The 19,804-nt window shown below is 41.4% G+C and overlaps 1 protein-coding gene across 3 annotated transcripts in view; it reads right to left on the bottom strand.

Annotated features, from left to right (window-relative positions):
- The window catches only part of baiap2l1a (BAR/IMD domain containing adaptor protein 2 like 1a), a 43,692-nt gene extending 25,591 nt beyond the window's left edge, over window positions 1-18,101 (bottom strand). For all 3 annotated transcript variants that reach the window (XM_029764952.1, XM_029764954.1, XM_029764953.1), the window contains exons 1-3: window positions 17,802-18,101; window positions 16,561-16,636; window positions 16,083-16,169 (exon numbers count right to left, since the gene is read on the bottom strand). In XM_029764952.1, the coding sequence (XP_029620812.1) occupies window positions 16,083-16,169; window positions 16,561-16,636; window positions 17,802-17,864 (226 nt within the window). In that variant the 5' untranslated portion in view covers window positions 17,865-18,101. The remainder of the gene's footprint in view (window positions 1-16,082; window positions 16,170-16,560; window positions 16,637-17,801) is intronic.
- Between the last annotated feature and the right edge of the window lie 1,703 nt (window positions 18,102-19,804).

Here is a 19,804-nt window from a genome sequence, read left to right as displayed (position 1 = left end):
ACAGAGAGAGGGCTGGTGTAGAGTGAGAGGGCTGGTATGTAGTGAGAGGGCTTGTTTTCAAACAGGTTACAGAGTGAGAGGGCTGGTGTGTAGTGAGAGGGCTTGTTTTCAAACAGGTTACAGAGTGAGAGGGCTGGTGTGTAGTGAGAGGGCTTGTTTTCAAACAGGTTACAGAGTGAGAAGGCTGGTGTGTAGTGAGAGGGCTGGTGTGTAGTGAGAGGGCTTGTTTTCAAACAGGTTACAGAGTGAGAGGGCTGGTGTGTAGTGAGAGGGCTGGTGTGTAGTGAGAGGGCTTGTTTTCAAACAGGTTACAGAGTGAGAAGGCTGGTGTGTAGTGAGAGGGCTGGTGTGTAGTGAGAGGGCTTGTTTTCAAACAGGTTACAGAGTGAGAAGGCTGGTGTGTAGTGAGAAGGCTGGTGTGTAGTGAGAGGGCTGGTGTGTAGTGAGAGGGCTTGTTTTCAAACAGGTTACAGAGTGAGAGGGCTGGTGTGTAGTGAGAAGGCTGGTGTGTAGTGAGAGGGCTGGTGTGTAGTGAGAGGGCTTGTTTTCAAACAGGTTACAGAGTGAGAGGGCTGGTGTGTAGTGAGAGGGCTTGTTTTCAAACAGGTTACAGAGTGAGAGGGCTGGTGTAGAGTGAGAGGGCTGGTATGTAGTGAGAGGGCTTGTTTTCAAACAGGTTACAGAGTGAGAGGGCTGGTGTGTAGTGAGAGGGCTTGTTTTCAAACAGGTTACAGAGTGAGAGGGCTGGTGTGTAGTGAGAGGGCTTGTTTTCAAACAGGTTACAGAGTGAGAGGGCTGGTGTGTAGTGAGAGGGCTTGTTTTCAAACAGGTTACAGAGTGAGAGGGCTGGTGTGTAGTGAGAGGGCTTGTTTTCAAACAGGTTACAGAGTGAGAGGGCTGGTGTGTAGTGAGAGGGCTTGTTTTCAAACAGGTTACAGAGTGAGAGGGCTGGTGTGTAGTGAGAGGGCTTGTTTTCAAACAGGTTACAGAGTGAGAGGGCTGGTGTGTAGTGAGAGGGCTTGTTTTCAAACAGGTTACAGAGTGAGAGGGCTGGTGTGTAGTGAGAGGGCTTGTTTTCAAACAGGTTACAGAGTGAGAAGGCTGGTGTGTAGTGAGAGGGCTGGTGTGTAGTGAGAGGGCTTGTTTTCAAACAGGTTACAGAGTGAGAGGGCTGGTATTCGTATCGACACACACCTGCTAATTTCCTCTCTGACCTCTCTGAGAACCAACTTACTAACCACATATTCTGTCCGAATGTATAGCAGCACATAAGAAACGGTGATACTGTAAATAATGCTGAAAAAAAACTAGATGACTTCACCAAACTGAAATGAACTTATGTTCACATGTTGATGGGTGGAGAGCAGCTGATCATTACATAAAATCTGTGGTCAAAAGTACACACATCCTCTATTGGACTAAGACAGACTAAATGTTGAAAAACCCTCAGCTTGAAAATAATGCAGTGGCTAAATCAGGCTATCCTGCTATCACGCATAATAGATCTGGGTAAAGAGCATTGTGCACTATACCCTTTAGAAAGGTTAAGCATCCCATATGAATTGTCTTCTTGAGGTTGTGACTTGTTCTGACTGTCTATCCCCTACTCATCTCTCTCTCTCTCCCTCTCTATCCTTCCCCTCTCTCTCAGACCTCCCCTCTCTTATTCCTCTCCCCCTCTCTCTCGACCCTCTCTATCTCTCCCCCTCACTCTTTCTCTCCCTCTCCCTCTCCCCCATGTACTCCTCTCCATCGTATGCTGTGTTAACCAGGCATATGACTAGATAATGACATTTGACCCTGTAATCCTCCACATGGCTCTGGTCTTAGTCTAAGTGATCTGTGTGCTACAAGGTTTAAAAACAAGGGGGGAAAAGACAACTCTCTCTCTCTCTCTCTCTTTCTTTCTAAAACATTACAAAGGCATCTGTTCCTGCTGTCTCCAGATTGACCTACCCAGGAAAGGATACATAGTATAGTTCATAATACTGTATACATAGGCCTATGTGTACATCTCTAAACATTGCTACATCTACAATATAAGAATTCATAAAACTAGCCTGATGTTCAGCGGAATTACACCCACAATAATAAAAGGCTTCACAGCTTGACTGTTTGTGTCTGTTTGTGGTGGATCATTTCTGAAACCACCCACTAATGATAATGAGACTTTTATCCCAGACTTATCACAGTCAGTCTGTCTTTAGATAGTTAATGGTGGCACCACTGGTAGAGGTCTCATTGTGATACTGTCTGGTTTTTACAGTGACTTTATAACGACTTGATCATTATTATAGAAACATCCTAGGGTTGGGCGGTGTACTGTATATACCATATCCTGGGAATCTTACCAATACCGTCAATACCGTTTTTTATAAATTGGAATATTTGTATTTCTTAAATAATGCAGTCAACTTGTGTACTAGGCAATAGATACGTTTCTCAAGACAGCCTATTTGAGCCAGTCACGTGTGTTAGTTTACAAAGAAGCACAATGAGCAAAACGGGAGTTTCATGAGGTGAGTCATTCCTGCTGCAGCGCAACTTAAGTGAGGTGATCAAGTTACGCTTGTATGAAATTCACTACACTACCAATGTCTGCCCACTATATATCTTCTAACTATTAAATTAACTATCTAAGATGTGCCAAATAAATTCTCTGCAGCAGGGTTTTGCTAACTTGCTGATGTTAGCTAAGTAGCAGACGTTAGCGTGCAAGATAAAGCTTCTTGGTAACAGCAGCAGAGACAATCCCTTCCTTTATTTAGATCTCTGCTGTCTATTTGTTTTGTGTGTGATGCAAACTGTGTTTTGAGATAGCTACTTGCATAACTTTAAGCAGGGTTGTCTTAGTAGTTAATGTTAGCATCTGCTATGGGAATTGCTTAACACTTGTTAGCATTTTGCATTTGTTAACTGATATTTTTGGGCCTTTTTTTACGTTCACATTTTTTGAGGCTGGTAATACAGTATATCCTGGGATGGCACCGGCATGGAATGAAGGTATGGAAATCTGGATCCTTCCCAACCTTACACCCTGAAACCTCTGTGTTATAGCATTTATGTTTAATGGTGGTGATGATAGCACATAAAACTAAGCCTGTCACCTTTCACATTCTTATCAGGTGATGTGGTTTATGAACGGTGTAGGCCTCTGCCAAAAGAATACCTGCCATTTTCTCATAAGTGTAATAAGGAAACGTTGTGAGCAAATTCTTAACCTTATTCGATGACAAATTACAAAACATTTCAACAGGTGATCTGTTCAGGTTATTCATATGTATCAGTTTTATTACTACAGTGCCTTCAGAAAGTATTCATAGCCCATGACTTATTCCACATTTTGTTGTGCTACAACCTGAATTCAGAATTGATTAAATCTTTTTTTTCCACACATCTACACACAATTCCCCATAATGACGAAGTGAAAACATGTTTTAGAATTGTTTGCAAACTTATTAAAAATGAAATACAGAAATATCTAATTTACGCAAGTATTCCCACCGCTGAGTCAATACTTTGTAGAAGCACCTTTGGCATCGATTACAACTGTGAGTCTTTCTGGGTAAGTCTCTAAGAGCTTTCCACACCTGCATTGTGCAACATTAGCCCATTAGTCAAAACTGTAACTCGGCCACTCAGGAATATTCACTATCTTCTTGGAAAGCAACTCCAGTGTAGATTTGGCCTTGTGTTTTAGGTTATTGTCCTGCTGAAAGGTAAATTTGTCACGTCTGCTCCCGCTCTTCCCCCCCTGGCGCTTGAGGGCGCCAGGCTGCCCTGCATCACGCACTCCTATCATCCATTACGCACACCTGCCTTCCCTCATCACGCGCATCAGCGATATTGGACTCACCTGGACTTTTTTGTCTTTGTTTTCTTGTATGCCGACGCTGTTCATGTCTCGTTCCATGTCCATTCCTTATTAAATGTTTGACTCCCCGTACCTGCTTCGTCTCTCCAGGGTCATTCCATGTGACAAAATGAATCTCCCCGTGTGTGGTGGAAAGCAGACTGAAGCAGGTTTTCTTCTAGGATTGCCTGTGCCTGTGCTTAGCTCTATTCGGTTTCTTTTTTATCCTGAAAACCCCCCCAATCCTTAACGATTACAAGCGTACCCATAACATGATGCAGCCACCACTATGCTTGAAAATATGGAGAGTGGTACTCAGTAATGTGTTGTATTGGATTTATCCCAAACATAACACTTTGTATTCAGGACAAGAAGTGAATTGCTTTGCCACGTTTTTTGTGTATTACTTTAGTGCCTTGTTGCAAACAGGAGGGATGTTATGGACTATTTTTATTCTGTACAGGCTTCTTTCTTTTCACTCATCCAAATTGTAATGAATAACTTCACCATGCTCAAAGGGACATTTTCGAAAAACATAATTCCACTAATTATGGAGTATTATGTGTAGGCCAGTGACAAAAAATCTCAATGTAATCAACTTTAAATGTAGGCTGTAACACAAGAAAACGTGGAAAACGTCAAGGGGTGAGAATACTTTCTGAAGGTACTACAATACTATTAATTAGTATTGGAGTAAACTAAAACCGTTGTATCTATGGCTGACTGAGCTAGGTGTGGCTATCTCATGCACAGTGACCAAAGCAGTGACATTTGAACTTTGAGATAGTAACTCTGCACTTTGATATAGTCTTCACTCTCATAAAACAATAATGATAAATCTTACAGGGTGCATTATAGAACATGTCGCAGCAAGAGTCTGACGCGATATGAACAACACCTATTTGAGTCACGGCCAATGATATTGCAATCTTGAAGCCACACATTCCAATGGCAGGAAGGGAGAGTTAGTGTTTTGATGTTGCCATGGTTGGAAGTCTTCATTCTCTGATATTACTTGGATATGAATCAGACATCGGTGGCACTCAGCTCAGGACGTTAGAGCTAACATGCACCCACCCACCGCACACGCACACGGCACACGCACACGCACACACACACTCCCTATGGTACCGATGCTACTGAACCTTGACTGAACTAATGGAAGGCTAAAAGCTGACCAGAATCCTCCAGGCAACCCATCCATGGAGGACATGAGTTTAGAGACTGTGACTTTAGAAACTGGATTTAGAAGCAGATAAAAATAATTTGCAAGGACATAGGAGGAGATTAAGAAACACCAAATTCCATAATTCGACACTTGTTAAGTGATGTGTCACAAGATAGGTGGGAGAGTAATTTCCCAGGAGGATGTATCACATCATAATATCTCCTACATCAGATTTCTGTGTGTTGTACTATAGATGCAATGGCACCAAGCAATTCAACAACAGTAGTAAACAGTAGTAAAAATGTACAAATAAAAAACAGATTGTTCTTTGAAGATTAGGGTAATGGAGGGGAAAAAACACCCATATTATGAAAACTTTGGGTTAAACAGATGCTGGATAGAGCAAGGGTGTGTGGGGCAAGGGAGGACGTGTGGGGTCAGGGTGGTCATGGGATTGTTTGGTGAGCGAAAGGAGCGTGACAGAGTGGAGAGCCTAAGGCATCATGGGTGAATGAGCAGCCAGCCAATGGCTGGCCCTGGCTGCCTACTGTTCTCCTTATGAAGTGTTCACTTGCTCACTTGTCTTCATGAAGTGTGCAGTCCCTCTCATAGATTTAAATGCTTTGGATAGATTGGTGAATGCATGGATTCCAAGGACGGTGGAAGTTGTCTGCGCAACCTTTAAAGTTCAGATGGGCTACATGGAATAGTAACTGTAATCTGGACATGGACTGTAAGCCTATAACCTCTAACATGTGGCTGAATACAATATTAACTCCTGCACAATTAAGTATTTCATGCAGTAAAATTTTGTCTCAGGAACAGTATGATTTATTTCTTTCAGCATCGCTTGAGAGAATGCGAATGCACAGTTAGGGACCGCAATCTTTTTCAGCGATTGACAGTTACATAAAAGCTGACAGTATTTCAACAACATAAATTAAACCTAGACTAACTGAAATCTTATCAGAAACATGTTTGATCATTTTCACAGCTTTTAGTTTCCTTAAAACCGGTCAAACTGATGTCATTTGGACATTTTGCACAGGAGGAATATTGCGTTTTCTCCAGGCACCTAAATGTCCTCGCTCCGCAAGAGAAGCAGAATGAAAGAAAACTTTACTGATGTCAGATTATTGATGCATTCATTCCATCGATTTATGACATTATTCTGGTAAGCACCGCTTTAGGTAGTGGGCGTGGCCAATGGCACTCCTCTTGGCCACAGAGACTAAATCTAGCTGTTTTAAAGCTAGTTTCCTAAAATTCTACACATTTTGTCATGGGGCTGAGTGAAACCTTTTAGATTGATAGCAAATGCCATCAATTTTGTCAGTAGACTGAGAGGAAAATTGCAGTTTCAAAACTAATTTCCTGCAATTCTACATATTTTGCCATGGGGCACAGAGAATCTTATGCAATCTGAGTGACTCAAACATTATAACAAAATCAATGGGGGCCAAATGCCATGACATTTTTTAAATTTTTGATTCTCCCTGACCATCTAGTTTTTTATTTTGGTGATTCCTAGTTCTCAAAGATGATATTAATTTAAAATATATATTACTCCAATATATTTTTTTTACATACTTTTACATACTTTTTCATATATACTACATGACCATAAGTATGTGGCCACCTGCTCGTCGAACATCTCATTCCATTTTTGGATTAATAGTGAAGACATCAAAACTATGAAATAACACATATAGAATCATGTAGTAACCAATAAAGTGTTAAATAAAAATAAAAATATGTTTTAGATTTTAGATTCTTGAGAAAAAAAGTTTGATCATTTTATTCAACTGTTACAGTACCATGCACCTGCAAAAAAGACAGCTCAGATGTGCGAGTGACTTGTGAATGTTATATTTTAGATTCTTCAAAGTAGCCATTGTTGATGACAGCTTTGCACACTCTTGGCATTCTATCAACCAGTTACATGAGGAATGCTTTTCCAACAGTCTTGAAGGAGTTCCCACATATGCTGAGCACTTGTTGGCTGCTTTTCCTTCACTCTGTGGTTCAACACATCTCAATTGGGTTGAGGTCGGGTGATTGTGGAGGCCAGATCATCTGATGGATCACTCCATCTCTCTCCTTCTTGGTCAAATAGCCCTTACACAGCCTGGAGGTGTGTCGGGTCATTGTCCTGTTGAACAACAACTGATAGTACCACTAAGCGCAAACCAGATGTGATGGCGTATTGTTGCAGAATGCTGTGGTAGCCATGCTGGTAAAGTGTGCCTTGAATTCTAAATAAATCACTGACAGTGTCACCAGAAAAGCAACCTCACACCTCCTCCTCCTCCATGCTTCATGTTGAGAACCACACATGCGGAGATCATCGATTCACCTACTCTGTGTTTCCCAAAAATACGGCAGTTGGAACCAAAAATCTCAAATTTGGACATCAGACCAAAAAATGTATTTCCACCGGTCGAATGTCCATTGCTCGTGTTTCTTGGCCCAAGCCTTCTTATTGGTGTCCTTTAGTAGTGGTTTCTTTGCAGCAATTAGAACACGAAGGCCTGATTCATGGAGTCTCCTCTGAACAGTTGATGTTGAGATTTGTCTGTTACTCTGTGTTTCATCATAGCGCTTGATGGTTTTGGCGACTGCACTTAAAGAAACTTTCTAAGTTCTTGAAATTTTCTAGATTGACTGACCTTCATGTCTTAAAGTGATGATGGACTGTCATTTCTCTTTGTTTTTTTGAGCTGTTCTTGCCATAATATGAACTTGGTCTTTACCAAATAGGGCTATCTTCTGTATATCACCCCTACCTTGTCACAACACAACTGATAGGCTCAAAGGCATTAAGAAGGAAAGAAATTCCACAAATTAACTTTTAACAAGGTACACCTGTTAATTGAAATGTATTTCAAGTGACTACCTCATGAAGCTGGTTGAGAGAATGCCAAGCGTGTGCAAAGCTGTCATCAATAGGTTTAACACTTTTTTTTGTTATACATGATTCCATTAGTGTTATTTGATAGTTTTGATTTCTTCACTATTATTCTACAATGTAGAAAATAGTAAAAATAAAGAAAAACCCTGGAATGTGTAGCTGTGTCCAAACTTTTGACTGGTACTGTATATATGCAGTGCATTTGGAAAGTATTCAGACCCCTTGACCTTTTGCACATTTTGTTACGTTACAGCCTTATTCTAAAATGTATTAAATTATTAAATTATTTTTTTCTCATTAATCTACACAAAATACCCCCTTATGACAAAGCTAAAACAGGGTTTTAGAAATTATTGTAAATATAAATAAATATATAAATATGAAATACCTTATTTACATAAGTATTCAGACCCTTTGCTATAAGACTCGAAATTGAGCTCAGGTGCATCCTGTTTCCATTGACCACCTTGAGATGATTCTACAACTTCATTGGAGTCCATCTGTGGTAAATTCAATTGATTGGACATGATTTGGAAAGGCACACACCTGTCTATATAAGCTCCCACAGTTGACAGTGCATGTCAAAGCAAAAACAAGCCCGTAGAGCTCCAAGACAGGATTGTGTCGTGGCACAGATCTGGGGAAGGGTACCAAAACATTTCTGTAGCATTGAAGGTCCCCAAGAACACAGTGGGCTCCATGATTCTTAAATGGAAGAAGTTTGGAACCACCAAACTCCCATTCATCTGTGTTGATGGGAGAAGCTTCCAGAAGGACAACCATCTCTGCAGCACTCCACCAATCAGGCCTTTATGGTAGAGTGGCCAGACGGAGGCCAATCCTCAGTAAAAGGCGCATGACAGCTCGCTTGGAGTTTGCCAAAAGGCATCTAAAGGACACAGACCACGAGAAACAATATTCTCTGGTCTGATGAAACCAAGATTGAACTCTTTGGCCTGAATGCCAAGTGTCACGTCTGGAGGAAACCTGGCACCATCCCTACAGTGAAGCATGGTGGTGGTGGCAGCATCATGCTGTGGGGATGTTTTGGTATGACTGGTAGACTAGTCAGGATCGAGGGAAAGATGGATCGAGGGAAAGATGAACGGAGCAAAGTACAGAGAGATCCTTGATGAAAACCTGCTCCAGAGCACTCAGGACCTCATACTGGGGCGAAGGTTCACATTCCAACAGGACAACAACCCTAAGCACACAGCCAAGACAATGCAGGAGTGGCTTCGGGACAAGTCTCTGAATGTCCTTGAGTGGCCCAGCCAGAACCGGGACTTGAACCTGATTGAACATCTCTGGAGAGACCTGAAAATAGCTGTGCAGTGACACTCCCCATCCAACCTGACAGAGCTTGAGAGGATCTACAGTACAGAGAAGAATGGGAGAAACTCCCCAAATGCAGCTTGATGAGGAAAAAGAACTATTTATTCAATTTTAGAACAAGGCTGTAACGTAACAAAATGTGGAAAAAGTCTAGGGGTCTGAGTACTTTCTGAATGCACTGTACATGTGTGTGTGTGACGCAGCTAAGTGCATATAGGGGAAACACTGCACTTTGAAAAGTAAACACATTCTACAAGCACTTGACTGATGGAGGACTGATATGAGATTATTGTGATCATGCTAGTTAATTATTTCCCTCACCAAAAAAAACTATACTATAAACCTGTTGGAGATATTTTATGATAGCAAAGATGTTAAACAACTAGCCATAAAGTAGTATTACAGTATATGTAAAGTATGTACCTTGTGATGAGAGATATGTTTCTCACCACAATCAGGTCTTTCCATGACACTGAATGCCAGGAAGGAGACTGGCAGTCTGGGCTCCCTCATGGATTCTTTCTGCCCCTGTTGTTTGCAGAGCCAGGTCATTTTACTGCTCTTTTCCCTTGAGCCACAATGGAGTAAATAGAACCACTCCATTAACTTGAGCTGGAATGGAGTCATGGACTGTACTTAGAATTCTATGAATACCTCCTATTGAGTCGAGGAAAGTTGGTGCTAGACTACATAAAAAGATGTCAGATAGTCTGTTTAAAGTTATTTCATTTAGATTTCACACATCTAAAACATCTGAAAGCCCAGCAGTTTTATTTGAAGTGAAAGCACTCAGGAATGTCTCTCAGAGGTTATCAGTCGATGCTGTCATTTTCAAAAAATGCCAAGTCATTAAGTGATTAACTGATTGTTCTCTCTGTTAACAACACCACAGCACCAACCAGGAGGTCACACAGGCCTGTCATCAAGCAGAATGGAGCTTACATATTGTGTAGATATTGTCCCTTATTGGTTATCTATCATTATTAGGGCCTGAAGTATTTATTGACTACATGGCCAAAGAAGGGAAAACCCTAGTTGCAGCCTATAAGTAGGGCCAGAGTTCATCCTGGTCAGGTCACGTGGTCGAGAAAAACACAGGATCCTACCCCTATCATTGTAAAAAGGCTATGGATCCAAAGATTGCTTTTTTTATCCAAAAAGGATGTACATACTTATCTTTATGACAAAATAAAGACTGAGGGATTTGTTTGAAACCTGAGAGGGTGAAAATATGTTTGAAACCTTAGATGAAAGCTGAGACAACATGCGCGATTACATGGGCTTCTGTGGGTATGTCACGCCCTGACCATAGAGAGCCCTTGGTTCTCTATGGTGTAGTAGGTCAGGGCATGACTAAGGGGTGATCTAGTATGTCTATTTCTATGTTAGTGCTAATATGGTTCCCAATTAGAGGCAGCTGTTTATCGTTGCCTCTGATTGGGGAACATATTTAGGTAGCTATTTCCCCACCTGTGTTTTGTGGGATATTGATTGATTGTTAGTGTGTTTGGGCACTACGTCCTCACGGTCTTCGTAAGTTTTGTTATTGTGTTTTGTTAGTTTCACTTAAATAAATATGTGGAACAATACTCACGCTGCGCCTTGGTCCAATCATTTTCAAGAACGTGGCAGGGTAGTTAGTTAGAAGTGATGTGGATCATCTACTACTGTACTATTACTACAGGGTATTTAAAGCTGCAATATGTCTGGTCGCCCTTTTTGGGCGACCAGACCAAATTCACATAGAAATGTGTTTTATACTAGATCTGTCATTCTTATTGAAAGCAAGTCTAAGAAGTGGTAGATCTGTTTTATGTGCGCTACTTATGCTTCCTGTTCTTAAGTTTTGTTTTTGCATCTTTTACTTTCGATTTCATACAGCAGCTTCAAACCAAAGACAGTACAGTATGAAGATAGGTTAAAACTGCTTCTCCAATAGAAATCTCTGATCACACATGTAGGCGATGTCATTTTGTCTCTCACGAGGTTGGAGTAATAACATGTTCAACTAACTATGTAAGACATTGGCTCAAATCTAGGTTGTGCCTTTAGATTTCGACAAAATTAACAACTAAGGAAGAATTTTTCATTTCTTTCACCGACTTCTCGAACCCCAAACCCGGCCTGGTCTGTTTGGTCTGTTTCGCAAGCATTTCCGGAAGTCTTGCGATGTTCCTTCTCTGGGTTTAGAAACTGTGTTCAAACAGCTGAAAATACAATATATTTGGATATGGAAAAGATACTTCACAGCGGTTTTGATTGTACAATGATTCGCAACACCATATTTGCTTGTTTTGCCACAACTGGAATAAAGCATTATGTATTCGAATTTTTTAATAGCCATTCTACGTACAGTACCAGTCAACAGTCCGGACATACCTACTCAAGAGTTTTTGGTGTGTCAACTCTCGACTGGTACTGTAAATACCAAGTGCTAAACTCACTGACTGATGCAGATGCTGCTCTATTACACTACTCTATTTAACTACTGAGTGAAATTAAATGTCATCACCTAAAACCCTTACAAAGCATTTACAAGAGGGAAGGTTACTCATAGCAATACGTTAATGGATTTTATCAATATGAGAGTCATTGTGAAGTAAATTCAGAGCCAGAGGTAACTTTTGCAGTCACACTGTGACATCTGGCTTGGTCTACTAGTATAACTTGAAGCATGAAAATGTTCAAGCATGAAAATGTTCCCAAAATATATATACAGTGAGGTAAAAAAGGATTTGATCCCCTGCTGATTTTGTACGTTTGCCCACTGACAAAGAAATGATCAGTCTATAATTTTAATGGTAGGTTTATTTGAACAGTGAGAGACAGAATAACGCATGTCAAAAATGTTAGAAATTGATTTGCATTTTAATGAGGGAAATAAGTATTTGACCCCCTCTCAATCAGAAAGATTTCTGGCTCCCAGGTGTCTTTTATACAGTTAACGAGCTGAGATTAGGAGCACACTCCTAATCTCAGTTTGTTACCTGTATAAAAGACACCTGTCCACAGAAGCAATCAATCAATCAGATTCCAAACTCTCCACCATGGCCAAGACCAAAGAGCTCTCCAAGGATGTCAGGGACAAGATTGTAGACCTACACAAGGCTGGAATGGGCTACAAGACCATCGCCAAGCAGCTTGGTGAGAAGGTGACAACAGTTGGTGCGATTATTCGCAAATGGAAGAAACACAAAAGAACTGTCAATCTCCCTCGGCCTGGGGCTCCATGCAAGATCTCACCTCGTGGAGTTTCAATGTTCATGAGAACGGTGAGGAATCAGCCCAGAACTACACGGGAGGATCTTGTCAATGATCTCAAGGCAGCTGGGACCATAGTCACCAAGAAAACAATTGGTAACACACTATGCTGTGAAGGACTGAAATCCTGCAACGCCCGCAAGGTCCCCCTGCTCAAGAAAGCACATATACATGCCCGTCTGAAGTTTGCCAATGAACATCTGAATGATTCAGAGGACAACTGGGTGAAAGTGTTGTGGTCAGATGAGACCAAAATGGAGCTCTTTGGCATCAACTCAACTCGCCGTGTTTGGAGGAGGAGGAATGCTGCCTATGACCCCAAGAACACCATCCCCACTGTCAAACATGGAGGTGGAAACATTATGCTTTGGGGGTGTTTTTCTGCTAAGGGGACAGGACAACTTCACCGCATCAAAGGGATGATGGACGGGGCCATGTACCGTCAAATCTTGGCTGAGAACCTCCTTCCCTCAGCCAGGGCATTGAAAATGGGTCGTGGATGGTTATTTCAGCATGACAATGACCCAAAACACACGGCCAAGGCAACAAAGGAGTGGCTCAAGAAGAAGTACATTAAGGTCCTGAAGTGGCCTAGCCAGTCTCCAGACCTTAATCCCATAGAAAATCTGTGGAGGGAGCTGAAGGTTCGAGTTGCCAAACGTCAGCCTCGAAACCTTAATGACTTGGAGAAGATCTGCAAAGAGGAGTGGGACAAAATCCCTCCTGAGATGTGCAAACCTGGTGGCCAACTACAAGAAACGTCTGACCTCTGTGATTGCCAACAAGGGTTTTGCCACCAAGTACTAAGTCATGTTTAGCAGAGGGGTAAAATACTTATTTCCCTCATTAAAATGCAAATAATTTTATAACATTTTTGACATGCGTTTTTCTGGATTTTTTTGTTGTTATTCTGTCTCTCACTGTTCAAATAAACCTACCATTAAAATTATAGACTGATCTTTTTTTTTATCAGTGGGCAAACGTACAAAATCAGCAGGGTATCAAATACTTTTTTCCCTCACTGTATATATATCTAACAAGGGGTCACACTCAAAATGTTACAAAAATCCATCAACATCCTCATCTCTAGCTCTGGCCCCTCAACCTCTATCTTGACAACAATACAAGCTTCCCACTGGGCACAGACGTCAGTTCAACGTTTGGGTTGAGTTTGATTTAGGTTCAAAGTTGGGTGACATTTTTTCCCCAAACCATTACATGACATTTTTTTGGTTGAAATGACATGAAACCACGTTGATTCAACCCGTTTTTGCTCAGTGTGTTTACTCTGGACCCCTGAGAGGAGACGAGGAGAGAAGGGCAGCAGATGGAGGGATAGATAGATAGAAAGAGGGATATGATGGTGGGAATACAGTCCTCCTCTGTCAGTCTGTTTGTTCTGTGTGTTTGCTGCCCTACTCTATGTAACACGTGAGAGAATTCACACCGTCTCGCTGTGGCCAGTCTCGCTGTGGCCAGTCTCGCTGTGGCCAGTCTCGCTGTGGCCAGTCTCGCTGTGGCCAGTCTGAGCAGCAGAGTAGGAACCATACAAATAGAGTAGGAACAGCTCCAGACATAGAATTCAAAACGTTTCGGACGCTGGTGTTCCATTTTGGAATGTTAGATTAAGTTGGCTAGAAGCACAAACTGATCTGCTACCAGGCTAAGAATGTTCTATATGAATATAGAATGTACAGTACCTTCAGAAAGTATTGACACGAGAGGTCTTCTTGGGTCCAAAAAGTTAGACGTGTTCCGAAATGGACCCGGGGCTTTCCTCCCCAGACCCTACCGAATAAATGTATGTTTTAATATGGACCCGAGGCTAATCAGATCAGGCCCCATATAGACATGGTCGGGTCTCCATATAGACATGAGTGGCTCGAGGAGGAGGAAGAGCGAGACAGCAGGAACCAAGCCAACTCGCACTAGTTAGTATAACTTCTAGCTGCCAAAGCTAGGTTATTTATCATCCAATCTGGGTCGTTGAAACATATCCTTGTCAATTAACTTTTAATTCCGTCATTTTAATTCCATCGTCCATTGATCTTTTAGCTTGCGTGCAATGACACACACAGAGCCAGAGGCTAGTGCAGTTTAGATGACTTGTGACTAGCCGACAAATACAACAAGCTACACGCGCCTATCTCATGAAAAGGCGCAGCAGTATAAATTAGACACTTTTCTCTCTCTTTCTACTGCAGCAGTCCCATTCGGGTCCTTACTGGCAAATCAGTTCTAATTACACATACCCGAGACCCGTGACAATCAAATCAGATCCGACCCGGATCCAAGGGTCAACTACAGAATTTCTGTCAGAGGTGTAATTCTGTTTTTACTAATTCATTCAATATGAAAAGCTGAAATGTCTTGAGTCAATAAGTATTCAACCCCTTTGTTACGGGAAGCCTAGTTCCCATAAGTTCAGGAGTAAAAATTGGCTTAACAAGTCACATAATAAGTTGCATGGACTCCGTGTGCAATAATAGTGTTATTAATAACATTATTTTTGAATGACTACCTCATCTCTGTACCCCACACATACAATTATTTGTACAGTCCCTCAGAATTTCAAACACAGATTAAACCACAAAGACCAGGGAGGTTTTCCAGTGCCTCACAAAGAAGGGCACCTATTGGTAGATGAGTAAAAAAAAGCAGACATTGAATATCCCTTTGAAGTTATTGTTATTATTGAAGTTATTATTTACACTTTGGATGGTGTATCAAAACACCCAGTCACTACAAAGATACAGGCGTCTTTCCTAACTCAGTTACCGGAGATGAAGAAACTGCTCAGCTATTCCTTATATTTAGCAAACCAGACTGGACGATTTTCTTTGTTTTTTTATTCACGGATTGTCAGGTGAACACTCCAACACTCAGACATAATTTACAAACAAAGCATGTGTTTTTAGTGAGTCCGCCAGATCAGATGAAGTAGGGATGACCAGGGGTGTTCTCTTGATAAGTGGGAATTGGACCATTTTCCTGTCTTGCTAAGTATTCGAAATGTAACAAGTTCTTTTGGGTGTCCGGGAAAATGTATGGAGTAAAAAGTATATTATTTTTTTTAGGAATGTAGTGGAGTAAAAGTAAAAGTTGTCAAACATATCAATTGTAAAGTAAAGTACAGATACCCCCAAAAAACAAATGAAGTAGTATTTTAAACTATTTTTGCTTAATTACTTTACACCACTGATAAGAAGATACTTAATGGGTCATAAAAACATAGACCTGGGAGAATAGGTCACCTCAATAATGTGTGGTGAGTCACCACAGAGAGAGGGAATAACAACCTGTATATAGTACTAATGAAGTTTCATTACAGTGTGTGAGTGTGTGTATCTGTCTGTGTGTGTGTGTGTGTGTGTGTGTCTGTGTGTGTGTGTGTGTGTGTGTGTGCGTGTGTGTGTGTCTCTGTGTGTGTGTGTGTGTGTGTGTGCGTCTCTGTGTGTGTGTGTGTGTGTGTGTGTGTGTGTGTGTGTGTGTGTGTGTGTGTGTGTGTGTGTGTGTGTGTGTGTGTGTGTGTGCGTGTGTCTGTGTGAACTTACCTAATTCTCTGGAGACAGGGGACACGGAAGCAGTCTCTCCTATCTTTGACACAGCGTCAAAGTACGCCTTCCCAGCAAGAGTCATCGCTGTGAGGAAACAAACAAAAGAATCATATGAATGGATCTCACCAACACCTACATGATACCCTATTCAGACCCTTGTGCTAGCCATGCCTGTGTCTGAAACCACAGTGTAAAAGTTAGCTTGTTAGTGTATCATGTGAGACATCTAATTCACTTATGTCCAAATATTGGGATGATAAATCACATTTTGTTCATACTGTATAACCCTTGCTTATAACAACATTTGTCATAAGATGCTTGACAGTAATCCGGCCTAGATCCCCATAGAGCAAGCAGCAGCACAGTGGAAAATGGCAAGGAAAAACTCCCTAAAAGGAAGAAACCTTGAGAGGAACCAGACTCAGACCCATCCTCCTCTGGCTGTACTGGGTAGAAAACATTACCGTGTTCTTACCGGCTACAGATTTCTCATAGTTCTTCCCCAGATTGACCAGGTTCCTCAAACCTGGGTTGAACTGCTCCATCACATTCTGCAAGCGGGAGAGGGGGACGGGGGTTCAGAGAGAGAGAGGGGAGAGAATGAACTACAGCAGGGAGGACACAGATGAGAAAAACAAACTACAGAACAATCAAAGACCTGTTTATTCTTGGCCAGGGACTGAGTGTGACTATTCTTCAAATTGTTTGTTTAAACAACACTATTTTTATACCAATGTCCAGTGGGAAAACGTACTTTTTATAAACAATGGCCAATTCTCTTGTGGATTATATACACAGAAACCAAATAATAAGCCAATACATAAACCACATACATGATTGTCTTAATTTCATCATAAATAAAGGTTTCAATGTTTATGTGTTAATTCTATAAATAACACCAAGCTGAAATAAAACGTTTTAATCATTAACATGATCATTCACACTTGACAGCTATGTGCGACACAAAGTCCGACACAAAGTATTTGCAGCAGCAGGCTAGGGTGAACCAAACCCAATCCCCCTCCTATTCAAATGGCCCACAATAAAATGCTGTTCAGGACTGGAGTCCCTGTTTAAATTCCCCAGGCACACCCTCAATAGAACAATGAACTGCCAGGTATGTGTTAGGCCTACTTGCACCCAGTCAGAGAGAGAGAGAGAAAGAGGAAAAAAAGGAAACAGAGAGAAACAGGTTTCTCTTCACTCCTCTCTTCAGCTGAAACTGTGGCAGGTCCTAAACTGCATGTATAATTCATTAAACTGACACTTTCGACTTCACCTGCGGAGTACTGGTCAGGTGGGGCTGTTGGGGCATGAGATATTGCCTTATGTGCACCATATTGCCTTATAATTGATGAACTAACAATACGAAACTGATGATTGGTCAAATTTGATGTTGACAAATTACAAATCTATTGTTAGTTTTTTTTCAGTTGAGAGGCAAAGGTACTTTGTAGGCTACTTTACTGCGTTTTGCGTTCAACAAATCAGGGGCACGGTTTACACGTGCGCTCATGATACGCACTGTGCAAATGTATGGCCATATTATGGAATGGGTATAATAACTGTGTGCCCTAGTCTGAAGCTAATTGGAGCCTACTGCTATTGCCAAAGGCGACGATGGACAATGGCCAAATGGAAACCCTGCTATTATGTAGTCAAGGTCATGGTGGAGAAATGGGGAGCTATGATGACGAGAGGGAAAAGCCTGCTTACCTTGTATGTACTTTCGGTCAGCTTATTCACATCGTCATGATCCAGAGACATGTTGGCAGTCATTTCTCAGCCTCTACAAGATGGAACAAAAAAACAAAACCAAGCCAAAAACCAAAGCCAATCACTTGAAGTCTATATAATTCCTTTCAAATCCCAGGGTGGGCTGTTTAGTTGTTCCGGGAGTAGTTTACAATTGAGAGCAGGAGCGCAACTGTGCACCGGTGGCCAAACAAACCGGCATCAACCGCTGCGCTGTCTGAACGGAGACTGTCAAACTTCACGGTGTGTGTGCGTGTGTGTGTGTGTGTGTGTGTCGGAGGGGCGGGAGACAGAAAAGGTAGTATCCGTGACGTCACTGCTTTAGTCAAGCACTTTCGGTGCTGTGCTTTCAGGTGGATCAACTCGGTATTGGCAACAGGGGTTGGGCGCTCAGTCAGTCCCTATGGCTCATTCTTCCGGGGCGGTTCTGTTATCGTATTCGGAAGCATTTAAATGACAATAGGCTAACTTTAAAATCAGGGCGAACCACTCCTGGTTTAGCTGCTTCTGCAAAAGCTGATGGGGATCCAAATACATAAACAAACAATACTTTAAAATCAATTAACTCCCCCATTTGGCCATCGGCATTAGTCTCATGTAAACATCCCTACAGAAAAAAACATGATTTCACATCTGGAATATCACATGATTTCAAGTTAAATTTCACGTGAAGTCATGTGAAAACGTGTTTTTGGAACACTTGACATGTGGTCATGTGAAATTCCTGTGGTTCTTCCATAAGGGATCTTCTCAGCTTAATTATGTTGTGGTTCATTGCTGTTGTTATCAAATCAAAATCAAATCAAAGTTTATTGGTTGCACACACAGATTTGCAGATGTTATCGCAGATGCAGCGAAATGCTTGTGTTTCTAGCTCCAGCAGTGCAGTAATAATACCTCGAAAACAATACAAAAGTAAAAAGAAAGAAATTACAAAATATCAGAACAAGCAATGTCAGAGTCCGGAATATACAGTTGAAGTTGGAAGTTTACATACACCTTAGCCAAATACATTTAAACTCAGTTTTTCACAATTCCTGACATTTAATCCTAGTAAAAATTCCCTGTTTTAGGTCAGTTAGGATCACCACTTTATTTTAACAATGTGAAATGTCAGAATAATAGTAGAGAGAATGATTTATTTCAGCTTTAATTTCTTTCATCACATTCCCAGTGGGTCAGAAGTTTACATGGCGGTTTTGTGGCGGTTTTTATGGTGGTTTTGGAGCCGTGCTCCCAAGGATGAACCAGACTTGATTTCTTTTGATTTCCCCAGGATGTCAGGCAAAGAGGCACTGAGTTTAAAGGTAGGCCTTGAAATACATCCACAGGTACACCTCCAAGTCACTCAAATGATGTCAATTAGCCTATCAGAAGCTTCTAAAGCCATGACATCATTTTCTGGAATTTTCCAAGCTGTTTAAAGGCACAGTCAACTTAGTGTATGTAAACTTCTGACCCACTGGAATTGTGATACAGTGAATCTGTCTGTAAACAATCGTTGGAAAAATTACTAAGTAGATGTCCTAACCGACTTGCCAAAACTATAGTTTGTTAACAAGAAATGTGTGGAGTGGTTGAAAAACGAGTTTTAATGACTCCAACCTAAGTGTATGTAAACTTTCGACTTCAACTGTATATATATACACTGAGTGCGCAAAACATTAGGAACACCTTCCTAACAGTTGCAACCCCTTTTCCCCTCAGAACAGCATCAGTTCATCAGGGCATGGACTCTACAGTGTGTCGAAAGCATTCCACACGGATGCTGGCCCATGTTGACTCCAATAGTTCCCACAGTTGTGTCGAGTTGGCTGGTAGTGGATCTCTACTCTGAATAGCTAGTTCCATCTTATTCAAGGCCACTGCAGTAAACAGAATTCACTGTCATGTTCGTGGAACCATTCCTAGACACTGCTAGCCTTGTGGCATGGGCATTATCCTGCTGAAAAAATCTATTCGCA

This window comes from Salmo trutta, chromosome 10, assembly GCF_901001165.1.
Source record: "Salmo trutta chromosome 10, fSalTru1.1, whole genome shotgun sequence".
NCBI classification, from domain to species: Eukaryota; Metazoa; Chordata; class Actinopteri; order Salmoniformes; family Salmonidae; genus Salmo; species Salmo trutta.
The sequence above is the reverse complement of the archived record's forward strand: the minus strand, read 5'-3'. Positions and strand labels throughout refer to the sequence as shown.